Source organism: Apodemus sylvaticus, chromosome 1, assembly GCF_947179515.1.
Source record: "Apodemus sylvaticus chromosome 1, mApoSyl1.1, whole genome shotgun sequence".
NCBI lineage: Eukaryota > Metazoa > Chordata > Mammalia > Rodentia > Muridae > Apodemus > Apodemus sylvaticus.
The window spans coordinates 36,809,012-36,828,883 of record NC_067472.1 but is presented as its reverse complement, the minus strand read 5'-3'; the positions used below and the strand labels follow the sequence as shown (position 1 = coordinate 36,828,883).

The 19,872-nt window shown below is 45.5% G+C and overlaps 1 protein-coding gene across 1 annotated transcript in view; it reads left to right on the top strand.

Annotated features, from left to right (window-relative positions):
• The first annotated feature begins 4,299 nt into the window (after window positions 1–4,299).
• Dmrt1 (doublesex and mab-3 related transcription factor 1) overlaps window positions 4,300–19,872 on the top strand; it is a 105,695-nt gene continuing 90,122 nt past the window's right edge. The window contains exons 1-2 of the mRNA XM_052172769.1: window positions 4,300–4,647; window positions 8,872–9,055. Of these exons, the coding sequence (XP_052028729.1) occupies window positions 4,300–4,647; window positions 8,872–9,055 (532 nt within the window). The remainder of the gene's footprint in view (window positions 4,648–8,871; window positions 9,056–19,872) is intronic.

Sequence of the window (19,872 nt, the reverse complement as noted above, 5' to 3'; positions counted from 1 at the left end):
GTATTTTTCTTGCTTGTGAATGTCTTCTTTTTTGAGACAAGTTCTCTCAGTAAACTTAGAGTCTGCTGTATCAGCTTGATTGGCTGGAAAGTGAACCCATGACTCCATCTGCTTCCAAACTCGCAGTGCTTGGGTTATAGCCATAAGGTGTCATTCCCGGCTTTTATGTATTTTAAGTTCCTTAGGAACTTTATCCACGTACCCAGGGATCTAGCCTTAGTCTTCAGTATTAAAATGTCTGTTTGACTCTTGTGACCATTTTTCAGCAGGGTTATTTTGTGCATGGTTGTATGCTCATGCCTATTTGTGTGTGGTACTGGGAGTCAAACTCAGGGCTGCTAGCATGCTAAGCAAGTGTTCTACCAATGTGCCCACTATCACCAATGTGCCCCCCCCCCCAGGGCCTGTTTTAAAGTACTGAGTCAAAATAATTCCTCACAGATTCTGGATGCAAGTTGTTTACCAGACATGATTTCTAAATATTTTCTGTCAGTCCGTGGTTTATCTTTTCATTTTTTTTAAATGATAGTTTTTGAAGCACCAAAGTCTTAAATTTTGATGCAGTTCAATGTATCAATTATTTTATTCTATTTTTTAAATTTCCTAAGAAGTTTTGGCTCAGCCTTTTTTTAAAAGCTATTTTTAAAGATACATTTTAAAACTGCCCCCTTATTAGTCAGTGAGTCATGGACATACTTCTCTTGTTGTAAGAATTATGTACAGACCTGTGCCATCTCTTTGGGGCTTTGGTTTCTGGGAAAGAAAGGAGACAACAGGATCAGAATTTTTAAACTATCTCTAAGAGCTGAGCCTGTAGGGGTTACAGCACTGGCCTATGATCCCATCTATGAGAAGGCTGAGACAGGAGGATCAAAAATTCAAGGCTTTCTTAGGCTTCAGAGAGAGAGTTCAAGGTCAGCTTGGGCATGCTACTGAAACTCGGCCTTAAAATTTCTTAAAAAACACAAAAAAGGCCCTCGGAGGCACCAGTACACATACGGTCCTGGCTTCCTCCCCAGGACCACAGACATTTTGTTTTTTATGCATAAATAAAGAGATCAAGTAGGACTGTTCATTCTGGAGGCCTCACAGGGCTCAGCAAGCACCCTCCCACTGAGGTATAGACTCAGTTTCTCCTCTCTTCCCGGCTCTTCCCTGCCCAGTGTGCCCTTTCTGGTTTGTGAATAAAAGCCTCGTTTGCTATGAATGTTTTCATAACCTCCTAGGTTTCAAGGCCCTCCAATGTGTAGGCTCCTCCTTCTAAGCCATATAGAGTTAAGTCACTCCATCAAAGATGCCTTATGGTCTGGGATTCCACAGTGGCCTCTCCTACCTATTTCAGTTTCTAAGGCTGGACCGGGCCGTGGTATGATTCAGCTGTAGTTTATTAAAATGAAAATGATAAAAATAAGTGCTGGCTAATAGCACTTGGCATCTATTTTTGTTTTTGTTTTTTCTTTTGAGACAGGGTTTCTCTGTATAGCCTTGGCTGTCCTGGAACTCACTCTGTAGACCAGGCTGGCTTCGAACTCAGAAATCTGCCTGTCTCTGCCTCCCAAGTGCTGGATTAAAGGCATGGGCCACCACTGCCCAGCTTGGCATCTGTTTCAATCAATCAATTAATTAATTAATTTGTGGAATTGAGGATTGAATCTAGAGTCTCAAGACAAGTACTCTACTACTGAGTTACATCCATAGCTCCAGCCAAACCCCCAACAGTGTCTCATTATTAGCCCCAGATAACTGGGAACTTGTTATATAGAGATACATCTGTCTCTGACTCCAAATTAAAGGAAGACACAAGATGCCACCACACCTAGCTGTCTTTTTATTTTAAGACAGGATATCACTACATTGCCTAGGCTGGCTTTGAATGCATTCTGTAGCTGAGGCTAACCTTGAACTTGAAATCTTCCTGCTTTGGCCTTCAGAATAATGGGGATTCCAGGCCTCTGCCATCAGGCCTGGCTGACTTGTGTATTTCAACAAGATGCTTTTATTGGACAGGTATATCTCTGAATGATGCAGTGGTTAAGAGCTCTAAGGTGGGTGAATGATTAGTATCAGGACCCTTTTCTGAAGTGGACTTTGCCTGGCATCTCATGTACAGTCCTTTGTAAAGCCAGAAGGTTCTTTTTGAATTATTTTTTTTTTAAGACAGTGAATGCGAATGCAAAGAATTTCCACAGAGGGAATGGTTGTGGGAATTGGAATGTGAAAGGCACATTAGGGGATTTCAGAGGTAGGTGCCCTGACCATGCCAGACTGGGGGGGGGGGGGAACACAGCCACTGGGGAGCCTTTTCCATGAGGAGCCAATGAGGGTGGAGGCTGTGCTCCTTTAGGAAAACAGCCCTAACGTGGAAGGCAAGTGCCTTTAGTGAGATGCAGGAGAGGAGGATTGCAATGACAGTTTCTTGATGGTACACAAATAATTGCAAGCCTAAAGATGAGATACTTAGCAGAGAGGCCAGTACTTGTCCGAGGTGGAGGGTGTCAGAGGCTAAGAGATGCAGATGAAAACCAACTTTTGTTCTCTGACTTTTGTTCTTTTTCTCATGGAAAACAGCATCCAGCCATAGCCCTCAGGGGCAGGGGCCTGTGTGCCAGGCACACACTGGAAGACCAAAGGAATAGCCCAGATAAAGCCTCCTGCAAAGACTCAGACTTTTTGAGGAGTAGGGGGGTGGGGCTGTATTGGATTTTTTTTATCTTTTATGTAGCTCAGGCTGGGCCTGGAACTCACGACTCCACAGTTGACCCTCGAGATAACAGATATCAGCTGCCACACCAGGCTGGACATTCTGATTTACTGTGGAGTTCTGGCTTTGGGAGACACAGGAGTCTGGACCTCTGTGGAGCAGCCCTTAAGGGCAGCTTTGCTCTGGCGAGTGAAGACAGAAGGCAGAGGATGCTGGCCTAGAGCAGGTGGGAAACCTAGGAAAGGCTCCAGATGATGATGGAGGGGTAGGGGGTTGAGTGGGGTGGGGGGGTTGGGGTGGGGGTGTTGTTTGGGTTGGGGGGTACATTCCATATAATAAAATAGTACATCTTAGCATGGAATGAGTTTTGAGTAATGTCTCTGTCTGTATGATCCTTCTTCCAGATTCGCGGGGTTTTTTTTTTTTTGGTGGTGGTGGGGGAGGTGCAGGATCTCTTAACCCAGGCTGACCTCAAACTTAGGATCCTTTAGCCTCTACCGGGGTGAGGGAATTACAAATTCGGTCACTCTGCTTGGCACCAGTTCAGTTCTCTCTCTCTCTCTCTCTCTCTCTCTCTCTCTCTCTCTCTCTCTCTCTCTCTCTCTCTCCCCCCCCCCCCCATTTAAAAAATCTATCTACGTATTTTTTTCAAGTCAGAGTCTCTAGAACTCTAAAAGGCCAGGAACTCATTACGTGGCCATAGACTGGCCTTGAACTCATGGTGGATTTTCAGCCTTCCAGGTGCTGAGATGACAACGCGCCTGACCAAATTCAGTTTTGAAATGCCCGAGATCCACACGCCTGCAAAGTCCTAAAGGAAGCCGCTTCAGAGGCAAAAGCTATATCTACACCCACAGCAAAAAGCAAAGCAGGCTAGAGCCAATCACCTAGTGTGACATTTATCTCTCTGGAGCCAGGTGGTAGAAATCCCGAGAGCAAATAAACAGGGGTGTGGGAGGCAGAAAGCCCAGGCCTTTAACTTTTGGGGCGCTTGAGCCCCACGAACTGAGGATCTTTGTCAAAAACATAAGACTCGGTTTTTCTTGGACTTTCAATCTCCTGTCTCACTCTTAGGAGAGAGTGGGGGTGGGGTGGGGGGGAGGGAGAAGGAAATTGCTGCCTGTCTCTGTTGTCCAGTAGGCCTCCCTAGGAGTTAGCGGTGAGGGAAGGGAGCTTAGTCGACCACACAGGGTGGTCTGCACCTCCTCCAAGCAACCAATGCGGGCTAGGCGCTCAGAGGGAGCTCGTGCTGGTGCTCTGCAGACGGCTGCGGTTTGTAGCAATTTTGCAGCTGGTGCAAAGCTTGCACTCAGAAGAAGCGCAGTGGATGGAGTTGGGGGGGACAGTGGGCGTGGCCACGCCGCGTAGCGCCCTCTCCCGCCCACGCAATCCTCGGAAGGTTCTGAAAAGTATCCAAAAGTCCTGCGCTAGGCGCGCCAAGAGAGAGAGAGAGAAAAAAAAAAAGGTACAAGCCCCCACCCACTCCTCGAGCTCCTCATTTGGACTACAGGTCCAGCTGCGGTGCACCCGCCTCCTGCACTCCTTCTAGGGAGCCAAGCAGCCTGCTGGGTGGATCCGGGAGCAGGAGACGAAGCTCCATGCCTAACGACGACACATTCGGCAAGCCGGCTACACCGACGGAGGTTCCTCACGCTCCCGGAGCCCCGCCGCAGGGCAAAGCCGGAGGCTACGGCAAAGCTGCCGGGGCGATGGCCGGAGCGGCCGGGGGTTCTGGCGCCGGGGGCAGCGGAGGTGCCTCGGGCTCCGGGCCGTCGGGCCTGGGCTCTGGAAACAAGAAGTCCCCGAGGCTGCCCAAATGCGCTCGCTGCAGGAACCACGGCTACGCCTCGCCGCTCAAGGGCCACAAGCGCTTCTGCATGTGGCGGGATTGCCAGTGCAAGAAGTGCAGCCTGATTGCTGAGCGACAGCGGGTGATGGCCGCGCAGGTGAGTGCGGGCTCCCGAGGAACTGGGGCGCAGCTTTCCGTGCCACCAAACAAGTTGAGTAGGGCTGGGGGGGGTGGGAACCATCGACGGACGCCAGCCTGGGCGAGCCCGCGGCTTCCAGACGCCGGGATGGGGGTGGAGCGGCGATGGAGGGTCGCGGGTTCTAGCTGCTTGAATCCCGCGGATTTGGGGCGTGCGCGGGGTTGGGGGAGCTGTTCCCGGCTATGATGCGGGGTTCCGGCTGCAAACGCGCACCCTTCCCTTCTGACCGCGGCTTCCAGCTGAATTTCAGGGTTCGCCACGCAATTGGGCCTTCACGGCCTCCAAGGGCCCTCTGCGAGCCGAATCAGAAGACCCCAGCACCAGGAAAGTTTGGGCGTCGGTGCGGGCATCCCGAAATTCAAACATTGCTGGCACACTGGCGGGGTTTGCTCCACTGGAAGGACTGACATCATTTTAAACTACGTTCCCAGCTGAAAATTGAGGGGTTCGCTCCTCTGGGAAGAATCCCCATAGCCCCGAACCCCTTTTACGCAAATTGAGAGTTGCGGGGATTCGGCCCCTAGGGTCCCTGGCTTGGGGGGAAGGAAGGCCCGGGTGCCAGGTTTCACCCTGGCGGCGCGAGAATGTGCTGCTCCTGGGCTTTCTGGAAAAGTCCATGCACGAGATGGGCGGGAGCGCAGCGTGTTCGCGCCTCTATTGGCGCACTTTCCGGGTTCGCCCCGCGGACCCGGGCAAGCGTCTCAGCCATTTTGAGCGGTCTGAAAATGCTAACATTTACAAATTTGTAAATTTGTAAATTAACCGAAGTTAGTTCAGATTACTTCGAAAGTGTTTCAGTTGTGCTTAAGAATTAAAAAAAAAAATACAGGTGTAGGGGAAGGTTCCAGTTTGAAGGTGTCAGTAGATTGTTCTCTTTCTTTCTTTCTTTCTTTCTTTCTTTCTTTCTTTCTTTCTTTCTTTCTTTCTTTCTTTCTTTCTTTCTTTCTTTCTTTCTTTCTTTTCTTTCTTTTCTTTCTTTTCTTTTCTTTCTCTCGTAAGCTTGAATAGCAGGCTAGTAATTTAGCATATTGACAGAAATAGTTAAACGTCGGTAGCCTAAAGGATCTTTAGAAGACAATAATATACATTCTTTCCCCCTGACTGTTGTTTCATCTTAAGGCAGGTTATTTAAAATCAAAAGGTATCAAAGAAATGTTTGCTAAAGACGAAGTACTTTTGGTTAAGAACATCTTTTGAAAGTGATTTAGATGAGAAAATTGACTAGGACTCCACAAACGCTTACAGATTATATAGCCCTATGGGTGGCACACTTGAAAAAAATGTCTAAAATTATATATTCTTTGGTTTCGCATATTGTGAAAGCTAAAGGAAAAACAGTTCTCTTTAGTTTCTTAAAAGACATTTTAGCTTAATCTGTAATGAATGAGAAGAATATGTTCCACAGTATGTTGAAAGCATCACAGCGAGATTATAAAACATAAGGACTTCTAAATTATAGGTAAAAATATTAGGAACACTTAGTGGTTGGATTACATACCTAGTGTGAAGAGTACAGATGGAAGGAGTTTCCTCAAATGAATAAAATATATATCCTAATGGAGACATTAATTTTGGACCACTTTCATTAGGGGGCTGATTTTGAGGTTAAAAGCTGAATTAAAAAACAAAAAAGCAATTCAAAATTACTTACAGAATGGGTCATTAGTGCTTTTCACTAGGAATATGGTGTGAGACAGATCTTTAAAAATCCAGAAAATAATGGGTTTTGATCACTTGCAAATATTTGGAAATAGATTTTAAACATAAGTTAAACATCCTTGCTTTTTAAAAATCAGGTGCTACCCTCTTCCCAGTTTGAATAACCATTTCCTAACAGGGTTTTTGAAAAGGTGTGAGTTTATGACATGCCTAAGTTACACATTTGGGGTATACCAGGGTATGGGGTTTGTGTCTTGATATCCTTCAGTTGATTTCTGCAGCAGCAGCTTTTTCTTTTCTTTCTTTCTTTCTTTCTTTCTTTCTTTCTTTCTTTCTTTCTTTCTTTCTTTCTTTCTTTCTTTCTTTCGTTTTTTTTTTTGTTTGGTTTCTTTGTTGTTGTTTTTCTTTTTTTTTTGGATTTATTTTTTTTGAGACAGGGTTTCTCTGTATAGCCCTGGCTGTCCCAGAACTCACTCTGTAGACCAGGCTGGTCTCGAACTCAGAAATCCCCCTGCCTCTGCCTCCCAGAGTGCTGGGATTACAGGTGTGCGCCACCACTGCCCGGCTGCAGCAACTTTTTCTGACCAAAGCCATTGCTATTGTATTTCCAAGCCTCGTGGTTAATGTGTACAACATAAAACCAACAAACCAAACCAAAAAAAAAAAAAAAAAGCAAAAACAAAAAACCAAACAAACCCGAGTTAAACTTATTTAGTCTTAATAGCTGCTTATTTAAGGTCTCACAATCAGGATTAGAGCTTCCTTTGATTATGAGTGAGACCTCTAGATTCATTAAATTTGAACAGTAGAATTTTAAATATATTGATTATAGTTGTGAGTTTTAAATATATTGTGGGTACAGGGTGCTTGTGAGGAGGGCAGAGGACAATTTTGTGCAGTTGGGTCTCCTTCCCACCTTTATGTGGGCTGTAGGGATTGAAGTCAGGACCACAGAATCAACCTCAAGAGCATTTACCCACTGAGCCATGGCTCTGGCTCCCTTAGGGGTTTTGTTATTGCTTAAACACTGCACACTGAGTGAGCTTAGGGCTTCATACATGATTTTCTGGGCTAATATTCCCAGCCCACAGAGTTGTGCTTTTGAGTTAGCATTTTGATTTCCACTTTGCTCTTGGCTTTGGGCCTCTGAGGTATTGGGGCTTTACTTTCTCAGAGTGTTAGCTCATCAATGGTTAGTTTCCAGAGAAAGTCTTTTGATTTTGTTACACGTCAAAACAAAAGACTTTCTTTTCTTTAGGCCTTTTAGGGTCCTAACCTTTAACAAATGTTATTTAAAAGACAAGTTGAAGAAGAACCATGAAGAGTTTGGTAAAAGCCTATTGGCTTCCCCGCCCCCCCCCCCCAATCCTTGGTCACCTTCCTGCCTGAACCAGGGGTGTGAGCATCACATCCCAGGCCCCTTCTCCAGATCCTGCCCTGGGAAACAGCTCTTGAGGGGTTCCTCAGGGGTCCTCGGTTGATGTCCTTCCAGATTGTTCTGATCTTCCCCTGGCATTTTTCAAACCCTGCTTATTCCATTCTTTACAGCTCTGCTAGAAACCTGCTTGTTGGATGCATATATATTTTTTCTTTTTCCAGGTAGGGTCTTGACAAGGAGCACAGGCTTGGCTTGAGCTCTTGATCCCCAGCCTTCCGGATGCTGGAATGACTGGCGCAGCGGCACACCTCTTAGCTTTGCTTTAGACATTTTGATTGCATCTTCTGCAGGCTTGCTGTGCACCCCTCACAGGTCTAGCACATCTTGTGTTGGTGTTGCTTGTTGGCTCGGTTCCTTTTTCTCCTAAATGGTGAGGAACTTGGGTCTAACCTGATCTTATTGTCTGATCTTCCCAGGACAGTGGCCTTTTTATCGCCTGTGTGTTGTCTGAAGGAGTGAGTGGTCTCATTCTCCTTTCTAACCTCTTGGTCTTGAGTTCACTCTACAGTTTTTTCAGAGTGGCGTCTAGTGTCTTAGTTAGGGTTTCTCTCACTGTGGTGAAATACCACAACAAAAAATCTTGGGGAGGAAAGGGTTTATTTGTTTTACACTTCCATATCACTGTTCATTATTGAAGGAAGCCAGGACTCAAGCAGGGTGGGAACCTGGAAACAGGAGCTGATGCAGAGGCCATGAAGGAGTACTGCTTAGTGGATTGCTCGCCACGGCTTGCTCAGCCTGCTTTTTTTTTTATAGGACCCAGGACCACCTGCCCAGGGATAACAGCACTCACAATGGCCTGGGCCCTCCCACAATGATCACTAATTAAGAAAGTGTCCTATAGACTTATCTATAGTCTGATCATACCAAGGCCATTTTCTCAATTGGGGCTCCCTCCTATCCAGTGACTTCAGCTTGTGTCAGGTTGACATAAAACCAGCCAGCACACCTAGGGAGCCAGGTTGAACAGACAAAGGCAGGAAAGAGCCCTCTCTCACAGATGTGGAAAGCTGCCACAGTGTTGCAGAACTGTGCAGGTGAGTGTGCTCTGCTGGAGTGTGACTTGCTGTCATCTGTGCTTCCAGGTGGCCCTGAGGAGACAGCAGGCCCAGGAAGAGGAACTGGGCATCAGCCACCCCATCCCGCTGCCCAGCGCAGCAGAACTGCTTGTCAAAAGGGAGAACAGCGCCAGCAACCCGTGCCTGATGGCCGAGAGCAGCAGCTCTGCCCAGCCCCCACCGGCCAGCACCCCAACCCCCACTGCCTCAGGTAACCAAGGGGTGTGGGCTCCCATGGGACTCATCCAAGGAAAGAAAGAGGGTGCTAGGCATGTGAACAGTCTCATACCTTCTAGAAGCACAGTGTAAGCAGCTTTGTTGCTGTTGGATCAGTGTGAAGAATAGGAATCACACAACACCTGGGAGATGGGAGATTGTTCATGTGTCATCTCCGTCCAAGATGGGGTCCTCCTGGGTGGGAACTCAGAGTCCTTGTTTCCTGGACCTGGACATCTCTACATTCCTTAGGAGGAAAGGGTCTGAAAAGACAAATTCTAGGTTTCATATTTGAATTAGTGTGTGTGGGGGAGCATGTATGCTGGCATGTGTTCCCCATGTGCTGTGTGCCATTCCAGGGGCTGTATATATGCAAATTCATCTCATTTCCTCCCCAGAGTCAGTGTAAGGTAAGGTAAGGTAAGGTAGGGGTTGTAATGCTTTGTAACATGCTTGGATCACTGAAGTAGGAGCTGATTGACTGACCAGATGGATTGAACTAGGAAGTCTAACTCAGTCCATCTGCCTGAGAATTCAGGATTTTCAACAGAGCTCAGAGAGCCGCAGTGTGGGTGCGCTCACTGTCTGCTCTGGAAGCCTCCAGCCATTGGTGGTTTAAAGCTATTCTACTGACATCCAAAGAGAAAATCGTATTCCTCCAGTGCACTAGCCACAGTTTTAAGTCCTCAAGTTGCCACATATGGCCCAGGATTACTACAATAAAAAAATACATATTTCTGTCCCTCAAATAGTTGATAGTGGGGTTAGAGAGATGGCTTAGAGGTTAAGAGCACTTGCTGCTCCTCCAGCAAGTTCAGTGCCCAGCCAGCTCACCACTGTCTGTAACCCAGCTCCAGAGGAGCCAGTGCTCCTTTCTGTCCATGGGTACCACACACACACACACACACACACACACCATTAAGAAGTTGATGGTACTGGTTTGGAATGCAGGGATACTTAAGAAAGCTGCTAATATTCTTCTGAGTTTAGGAGTTTCTGGTAATTAAGTAAGTTGTGCCCCATATCTGTATAGCATATATTTTAAAACCCAGGTAAGTGGTTGAGGCTAAAGAAAGTACTAAACATATACACACATATATACACAAATACATGCATATAAACGTATACACATGAGGCACATGAGCACATACAAATAAACATATAAACACATTTACACAAGTACATATATAGGCATACATGTATAGACACATATATGCAAATACACATATACATGCACAAATATACGCATGCACGCACATGTGAATATATACACATAATCACACTCATACACAATATGTGTAGACTCATATATCCATATACATATTCATAGGCATTACAGATACACAATATGCATATACACATTTATGCATTCAGGTATACTTTTAGATACGTGCAGATATACCTACACAATACAGATATGTACATACAATCTCATACAGTTACATATATGTATACAACTTCATGCATACATAGACATACAACACGCATACATTTACACATGCTTACACCTAGATCGATACATATACCCATGCACACACACACACACACACACACAATGCTTTCTTGTATCTATGTTCCTGTGACAAGGTTTAGTTTGTAAATTAATAAGATATTTGTTTACAGCTAATAACTAGGGTAATTGTAACAACATAATAAAATTATTTAAAATGTATGAATTATTTATTTCTGCAATTCTCCTTTGGACCATCCTTGACCTCAGGTACGTGAAACCCCAGCAGGGGAAGCTTTGGGTAGGGGAGCAACTGCACATACTGACACCCCATAATAGCCAACCTCGCACCGTGTGCCACCTTAATCAAGCGTTCATGAATCGCTGTATGCTGAGCTTACCCAATGGCATAACACTACTCATCCCTGAGTCAGTAGCTGTGCAACCTTAGACAAGTTTCTCCAGCTCTCTAGGCTTCTGGTTTCCATATCTTAACCATGAGAGGGTTTCTGGGGGCAGGGGCAAGTGTCTTCTCATGAGTCCTGGCTGTTGGATGGAGTAAGGTAAGCTCGACTCAGAGAAGCAGCTATGTATGTCTATGTTTCTGTCACTACAGTTAACAAAGAAAAGGTGCCAATGCTCCCAGTGCATGGCGATGGGATTACATCCCAGTGAGTGGAGGAACAGTAGCTCAGTGATGCATCTGTCCCTGGGGTACTGGGGCTGCAGTTTAGACTGGGAGTTCTGACTGGGAGTGTGAGGCTCGGCTAGGCTTCTGTTTAGAGTTGCAGGATAACCATACAGCATATCGGTAGCCTCGAGAAAGACAGAGCCTGACATCTGATTTCTATAGGACAGGTATTGTTTCCCACCAGTCTTGGCACCAATGTAAAGAAAAAAAGAGACATACACTATGGACAGCACTCTGTTTTCTTAGGATTCGATGCTCATAGTATGACTTACAACAGTTTCCAAACGACTTTCTAGGAACAGAGTAGTTCAGGCAGGTGTGTTCAGGTGGTGGTGGGGGTCACAGGAAGGAGCCACAGGGGAGCAGGAGAGGGATCGGGGTCAAGGAGGTTCCCAACCCTGATTCCTGCTTTGCTTCCAGAGCTGACAATCCTTAGGGTCCTGGAAGCATTTTGAAGCAACGAGCAAAGGAGTGGGGAGGATGTTTGGGTTAATTCATGTTGAGGTCATTCACTGGGATCGAGTGGGCAAGGTTGGCCTGGAGGCTCACGCTGCCTTTGTGAGGAGGACAGGCTGTGCACCAGTCAGTTCAGTCTGGAGCTTCAGTGGCCTCCTACACAGAACTGACTCTGGGACATCTGCATTGTGGTTGATGACTTCCAGACCAAGTCAGGATATTAGCATCAGGGCAGTGGAGCGGGGAGGAGAGAGGGGTGGGGGAGATATGGGTGAAGCTTTTAGGCAGCAAATGGAAGCCAACCTCTTAGGCAGTGAGATACTAACAAATAGGTAGCTTATATCGCAATGATTTTACTTAAAATAATATTTAACTCAGGTAGGCAGATGGCAGATACTGGTCTGGTGAGATGATGTAATAGTTAAAGTGGCTTGCCTTGTAAACCTGACGACCTGAGACAGAATTGACTGCTAATGTTGTCCTCTGATCCTCACATTTGAGCTGCTCTCGCGCATGCGTGTGTATACACACACACACACACACACACACACACACACAATAAATAGAAAAGGTTTTAAATGCTAAATATCTATAGAAAAGTACGAAACATTCAGAGAGGGCTGGGGAGATGGCTCACTGGGTAAATGCTTGCTGGATAAGCAAGGTCTGAGTTCAGATCCCAGCACCCAGGTACAAATCCTGTGTGGTAGTGTGTGTTTGCAACCCAGGGCTGGCAGGAAGGATCCTTGGGGCTCCCCGGTGAGTCATCCTAGCTAAAACAGCAAATTCCAAGTTCAGTAAGACCCTCTCTCAAAAAATGAAGCAGAGGGCCAGAGAGATGGCTCAGTGGTTAGAAGTACTTGGTGCTCTTGCAGAAGATGAGAGTTCAGTTTCTAACACCCACGCGGTGACTGACAACCCTCTAACTTCAGTTCCAGGGGATCTGATACACCGCTTCTGACCTCTGCAGATACTAGGGACACGCACCTTACATACCTCTAAGCAAAACACCCATATGCATGAAACATGTGGTACACATACATACAGGCAAAAACACTTGTAGATGTAAAATTAATCTTACAAAAATAAAATGTCAGGTGACAGCAAAAGATGCCTGATAGCCTCTGGCATTCTCTCTCTCTCTCTCTCTCACACACACACACACACACACACACACACATCAGCCTTTGGCATACTTACAGTGAGCTATACACAGATACACAACAGCCTCTGACATACACTAGCCTTTGGCTTACAAATGCACACACACATACACACACACAAACACACACACAAACACACACATACACACCAGCCTTTGGCATACTTAGAGTGAGCTATACACAGATACACAACAGCCTCTGACGTACACCAGCCTTTGGCTTACAAATGCACACACGCACACATACACACACAAATACACACACACATATACACACACACCAGCCTTTGGCATACTTACAGTGAGCTATGCACAGATACACAACAGCCTCTGATGTACACCAGCCTTTGGCTTACAAATGCACACACACACACACACAAACATGAACACCAGTCTCTGGTTTGCGCACACATGCGCACAGACACATACACATTTTAGTCTCTGGCTTACACACACACACACACAAACACACACACCAGCCTCTGGCTTGCATACACACACCAGCCTTTGGCTTATACACACAGACACATATAGACTCACAGACATAAACACCAGTCTCTGGCTTGCACATACCACATACAGACATCACACACACACACACACACACACACACACCACATACAGACATAACACACACACACACACACACACTTCGGTGAAAGCTTATTGTTCCTTACGTCGTTCCAGTAAAACATGCTGCACATAAAAGCCTCTGGCCCGTTTATCTCTGAGTATAGTGTTTATTTATAGCGTTCTCACTTAACCTAGCTCGGAATTCTTAAAGACTTACTTTGCTTTTAATTATGAATACATGGAGGGGGCAGGGTTATGTGCATATGAGTGCGGATGGCTATGGAGAGCAGAAAGCATCAGGTCTTCCTGGAGGTGGAGTCACAGGCAGTCATGAGCTGCCTGGTGTGGGACTTGAACACTGGTCCTCTGCAAGAGTGATGTGTGCTCTTAATCATTGAGCTGGCCGGCTCTCCAGTCCAGCTTGGAATTCTTAATGTCGTAGTGTTTCATTATAACAGTTGTGGGAAGGCAGAGTTGGCAGTGACTTAGTAATAAGCATGGTAGGCACGGTCCTGGCATAGTAACTCCCCCCTACTAAACCCTTCTCCCTACCAGTCTGGCTCCCAGGGCCGTGGATCTAAACTCCTGCTGCCTCAGTGTTTGCAAGGCCTCTCACTTGGTAAAATGAAGTGGATTTTTTTTCTGTCCTTGAATCACAGTTATCTCCTTTTGGCTCCTTAAAATGCCAAGTGAGAGTGTTGGAGAATTATTGTCCAGACCATTAGCTAAGTTTTAAGGACACTTCAAAGGATATTGGTTTACCAGGCTAAGCTTCTTCTGAGGCCGCTGAGCAGGACATACAGTGGAGGATGCTGTGTGCTCCGTAGTCCTTGGTCAGGACCTGCTGAGACGAACCACAAGTTGAATGAGGTGAGGCTCTAGAAAGGCCTGTGAGGTCCTTGTTACTTTGGGTGTGGGTTAGTGTAAAAAAACAAACAAACCTTTTGCGTAGATTCCCTATGCATTGTTGGTTCTTAGGCCTGCAGGATCAGATGTCAGCAGGTACACCACTGACTAGCAAATACCTCCTTTCCAGTTCTTTGGGGGCACCTACAGAAAGAATATTTTCTTGGCTTGAAAGGACAGTGACTTTAAATAGCAACCCCAGCATGCTTTCTTCCCCTGTGATTTCATCTTTTGAGTTTTATCAAAAGTTGATTTGTTTTTGTTTGTCCTGAAAGTTTTGAGCCAGCATTTCTTTTTCTTGTATCCTCTCTCAGTGGAATGTCACTGTCCCCGGGAGCCCCGTGCAAGCATACAACGCTTCCCTGGGTCCCTGGACACGGTTTTCTCCTCTCACCATTCCCAGAGCAGCTCCTGGCCTGCCCTTTACCGCGCAGCTGTCAGATGAAGGGCTGCATTGTAGAGCACTGGGCTCTGCACGCATGGCCTTTGTAAGGGACCTGAATGTTATCTCTCCTGGGCTCTCCCTCTGGGGCATCCTGGACTTCCATCTACACACACACCCGCCCTCCCCCAGATCAAGCTCTGCCCTGCCGTCTGGTTTTCTCTCTGGCAACTCCTGCTTGTGTGGAGCCCAGTGGCTTGAGTTCACTCCCCTCTCCCAGTTGGGTCACCTGGGTCTGTGCATGACTGTAGCAGGGACCCTTCTCTTAGCAACTGGCACGGAGAGCACCCGGCAGACCTGGGCTGCAGCTGCTTGGCGATGGAGTGTCCTGTACACATTTGCTCTTTCCAGAGAAGGATGATGGTTTTATTTTTGTTTTTTGGGATAGGGTTTCTCAGTGTAGCCTTGGCTGTCCTGGAAGTCACCCTATAGACTATGGATTGGCTTTGAATTCAAAAGATTCACCTGCTTCTTGTGTGCTGTCACCACCTAGCAAGGGCTGATGATGTAGCAAAGACAAAGGATTAGTTCCATCTCCCCCCCCCTTTCTCTCAAAGAAAAATTGACTTTTTCTTAAAGTGTAGTTTTGCCCAAGATAAAGAGGGTGGTATAAAGATTGTCCTGTATCCTCTGACTCTTCACAGGCATAGGCCTTCCCCATTATAACTAAAATCCCCTGTCACAGTCGGTGGGTCTGTTAATGAACCTGTAACGTGACATCCCCATCACCCAAGAGCCACTATACATGTGCAGATCCACCCATGGTGCCGTACTGTGGATTTCAGCAGATGTGTAGCCACCATTACGTCATTAGCATTTTACAGCTTATAAAACTGAAAATAGCATTTTAGTTGGTTTTTTCTTCTGTTATGTTAAAGCTTTATTTTTTCAATATTTTCATTTTTAAGTTTAAAGCTTTCATTTTTGCCAAGCCAAGGATTGAACCCAGGGCTTCACACACATCATGCACATTGGCCAATTCTCTTCACCATCTGTGTTTTGTTTTGGTTTTTGGACTCACAGCCTGTCATTGGATCCCCTTTCCCTACTTGGATTGCCTGGTTGGGCCTCAGTGGGAGGGATGTGTCTAGTCCTGCTGGGACTAGATGTCCCAGGGTGGGGTGGTACCCAAGTGGGGGAGGAGGAGAACGGGAGGGTGGGTAATCAGGAGACGGATGTATAAGGATGGTCTGGGAGGAGAGAATGGGGCTGTTAATCGGGATGTAAAGGGAATAAAAAAATTATTGAAAAAAAAAAACAGGGCTGGAGAGATGGCTCATCAGTTAAGGGCCCTGATTGCTCTTCCGAAGGTCTTGAGTTCAAATCCCAGCAACCACATGGTGGCTTACAACTATCTTTAATGAGATCAGATGCCCTCTTCTGGTGTGTCTGAAGACAGCTATAGTGTACTTACATATAACAATAAATAAATAAATCTTAAAAAAAAACAGTTCTAAAAAAAAAGAAAGAAAACAAAACAAAAGTCTAAAAACCAAAAGCATTTTAGTTTTGTCTACAGCTTTTCAACTTTGCGAGGAAGGAAGCACTTCATTCAGAAGGGTGTAAAAGCAACTTAATGAAACCTGGACAGGGTACTTACCTTTAAAGGCTGGCTATTTGTGTGAGTCCGGCATTGCACGACTTAGGACCACTCTCAGTTAAACAGGGAAGCAGAAATGATGTTGCATAATTAAAAGCCTTCAGGTAAAAACCGTCCTCACATTTTACTTTCAGAGTGAGAGAGATTTCCAAACATTCCAGCAAAACAAAACAACTTAAAGGGGAGCTGTTAACAGGTGTGGGGCTGAACCGAAAGCAAGCTGGTAGTGGCCGGCTCACTGTCCAGTGGCTGTCAACAGTCTCCGCCCTTTTGTTCAGGCGGATCTGACAGCTGTATTGCCCTAAAGGAAATTCTCTGTGTAGTATTTTAGCACACACTTGGAACTATAACCTACAGAGATGGTAGCCTATCATTCTGCCATTGCCTAGAAAGGATGTTTAAAGTCATGAAAAACGCAAATGCAGAATCTAAGGTCACAAGTAAATTTGATAAAGATGTAGAAAGCACACAAGAATTTTAACTGGTCTGTGATACAAAACCTAAGGACAAGGACAGCGGCTGCTCATTTTGATCTTCTGTGCACAGTCCAGGATCTGGCTTTTATGGTCTATAGTCAGTAAACCCTTTGAGAACGAATTAATAAGCGGTGGTTAGGTTGTGTTTTAAAACAGCATGAATGAACATGAACTCACCTCCAGACATCAGGGTAACACAACAGATTGCCAGTGTGTGCTTCCTATAGAATTAAAAAAAAAATTGTTGAGTGGTTGAGAAATGTAACCTTGTGGAGGGTGGGGGTGGGGAAGAGCTCGTTTAGCAGGTAAAGGCACTTGCTGTCAGGCCTGATGACCTGAGTCCAATCCCCAGAATTTACACAGGGAAGAGAGCAGAGTCTTGCAAGTTGTTTTATCTCTGAGTACACACACATATACGCAGAGGCAGGACAGGAAGGCAGAAGAGAGAGAAACTACAAGTTATGTTTTTTTCTGTGTGTTTATTTGCTTATTTGTGTATTCGTGTGTGTGTGTGTGTGTGTGTGTGTGTGTGTGTGTGTGTGTGTTTGGGGACAGGGTCTCTTTACTGAACTTGAAGACCTGGAACTTACCTTTTGGCTAGATTGGCTGGTGAGCCCTCCAGGTATCCTCCACCTGCCCCTGCCCCTGCCCCTGCCCCAGGCTGTGGGATTGCAGTCATGCAGAGCGCAGGGGTGTGAGTTCAGATGCTTATCCTTCCACGAGGACACTTTACCAATTTCTAGTCTCATTTTTCTGTTACAGCCATAAAATACCTTCACAGGAAGTAACTTATGGGAGAAAGGGTTTGTTTTAGTTCATAATTTCAGGTTATAGCCCATTCATGCTGGGAAGTCACAGCCACAGCGCTTGAGACAGATGGCTGCCTCAGAACCACAGCCAAGGGTAGAGAGGACAAATGTGCACATGTGTGTTTATTTGCGCTCAGTTTAATTTCTCTGCTCTTTCTCTCATTTCTCTACTTCTACACAGTTCAGACTCAGTGACACAGTTCATTCCCCTAGTTAGCCTAGAGAATGGTGTTGCGCATACTGAACTGAATCTTCCTACGTAACTAAGGTAAATAAGACACCCTCTCCACCAAACAGTACTACTGGTCAACTATTGTAGTCACTCCCTCATTAAAACTCTCTTCACGGGCGATTATAGGTTTTTGTCAAGTTAAAGTAACTGTCACCTCAACTGAGCTGTCTTTCTAACCTTTTTTCAGATTAATTTCTTGATGGATTGGGAAAAAAAAATCAATGTGTGACTCGTTTAAAGCATAAAATTTCATATTTTTAGTAATTTAGCAGGGTTGTGAAATAATCAAACTCTAATTAATGGTCACTCTTTATCTATTTCACCTATCCCCCACCCTGCTTTCTGGGTATCCATTAATTCATTTTTGTCTTCAAAGATTGGCTTATTTTTGGGACATTTTGTATATTGTCATGAAATGAAATTTGTACCTTTTATGTTTGTCCTTTTCTACTCATGTTTGTTTGATATTTGTAAGGCATATCCATGTTGTAGCATGGATTTATTCTTTTGGGGGGGGGTTGTTTTGTTTTTTGAGACCGGGTTTCTCTGTATAGCCCTGACTGTTCTGGAACTCACTCTGTAGATCAGGATGGCCTTGAACTCAGAAATCTGCCTGTCTCTGCCTCCCAAGTGCTGGGATTAAAGGCATATGCAACCATTGCCTGGCCGGATTTATTCTTACTCCTTTAATTGCTATTTAATATCTCATTGTATGGGTAGTTATTGCTGTGTCTCTTTTGATTGACATCTGGACTGCTTACATGTTTTAGCCCCGAAGAGCAATGCTGCTGTGGGTATCAAAGTGTATGAGTTTTGTTAAATGTGTGTCTCATTCTCTTGGGTGTATATTAAGGAGTGAGTTCCTGCGTCTTAGGTTAACTGTAAGACCAACATTTTGAGGGACTGCTAGGCTTTTCCATAGAGGTCACTTTTAAATTCCCACCAACAGTGTATGAAGGGTGCAGAAAATTCGGTCTTTTTATATAAAGAGATAAAGTGAGTCTGGTTGAATAGACCTACAATTCTGCAGCTGGAAGTTAGAGTAGGGGCCTGGGTTGAGAAGATCGGGACTTCTAGGCCAGCCTTGGAATTTAATGAGATTCTGTTTCAATGGACTTTGACTGTAGCTCAGTGGAAAAACATTTACCCAGCATGCACAAGGCCTTGGGTTTGATTTTTTTTGTTTTAGTCACATGAAATAATGAAAAGAAGAATAAAAAAGAAAGACCAACTCTCTGCGATGTGTTTATTGAGACAGATGTGACCGGGGCTAGAACCCAGCTTGTGTCTCTTTGATGACCTGAGAGTTGGTGAGATGGACAGCTGTCCTTCATGTTCTCTTTGGAAGACGTTAAATCACAAGCATTGCCTCCAGTGCTTGGAGAACTTTTATGGATGGTGACAATAGGCTCTGGGTGGGGGTGGGAGGGTGGGGTGTGGTCTTGCTGTTGTGGAATATCAGCGGCTTCTGTCACCGCTTTCCCTCAGCTGTCCCGTGTTCTCTTGGAGTCCTTGGATCATAGTTCCTATCACTGGCTGACTGCTCCTACCTTGCCCTCTCAGCCTCCTGAGATTCTCTGTTGGTCTTGTGAATGTCATTGTGTCGTGTTTTTAGTATCTAATTTAAAAAGAACTTCATCACACACGATACTGAAATTTATGCTATGCTACTATAATTAACAATAGATTTGTGTGTGTGTGTGTAAAGGTGTGTGCGCGTGCACTTGCATGTCATGGTGTACATATTTTGGTGTGTGTCAGAGACAGCTTCCAGAGTTGGAGCTCACCTCCCATCTTTGAGACAGGACCACTTGTTTCTCCTGTGTACACCGGTCAGCTGGCTCTTCAAGTTTCTCTGGACTTCCCTGCCTTCCTCGCCTGTCATACTGTGGGGCACTGGGATTACATGTGTTGCTTTACGGGGGAATCTGAACACCAAGTGTTCTCACTTGTGCCACAAGTGCTTCACCCAATGAGCCATCTCCTCAGTCTCATACTAACTCTTTGAAAAGTAT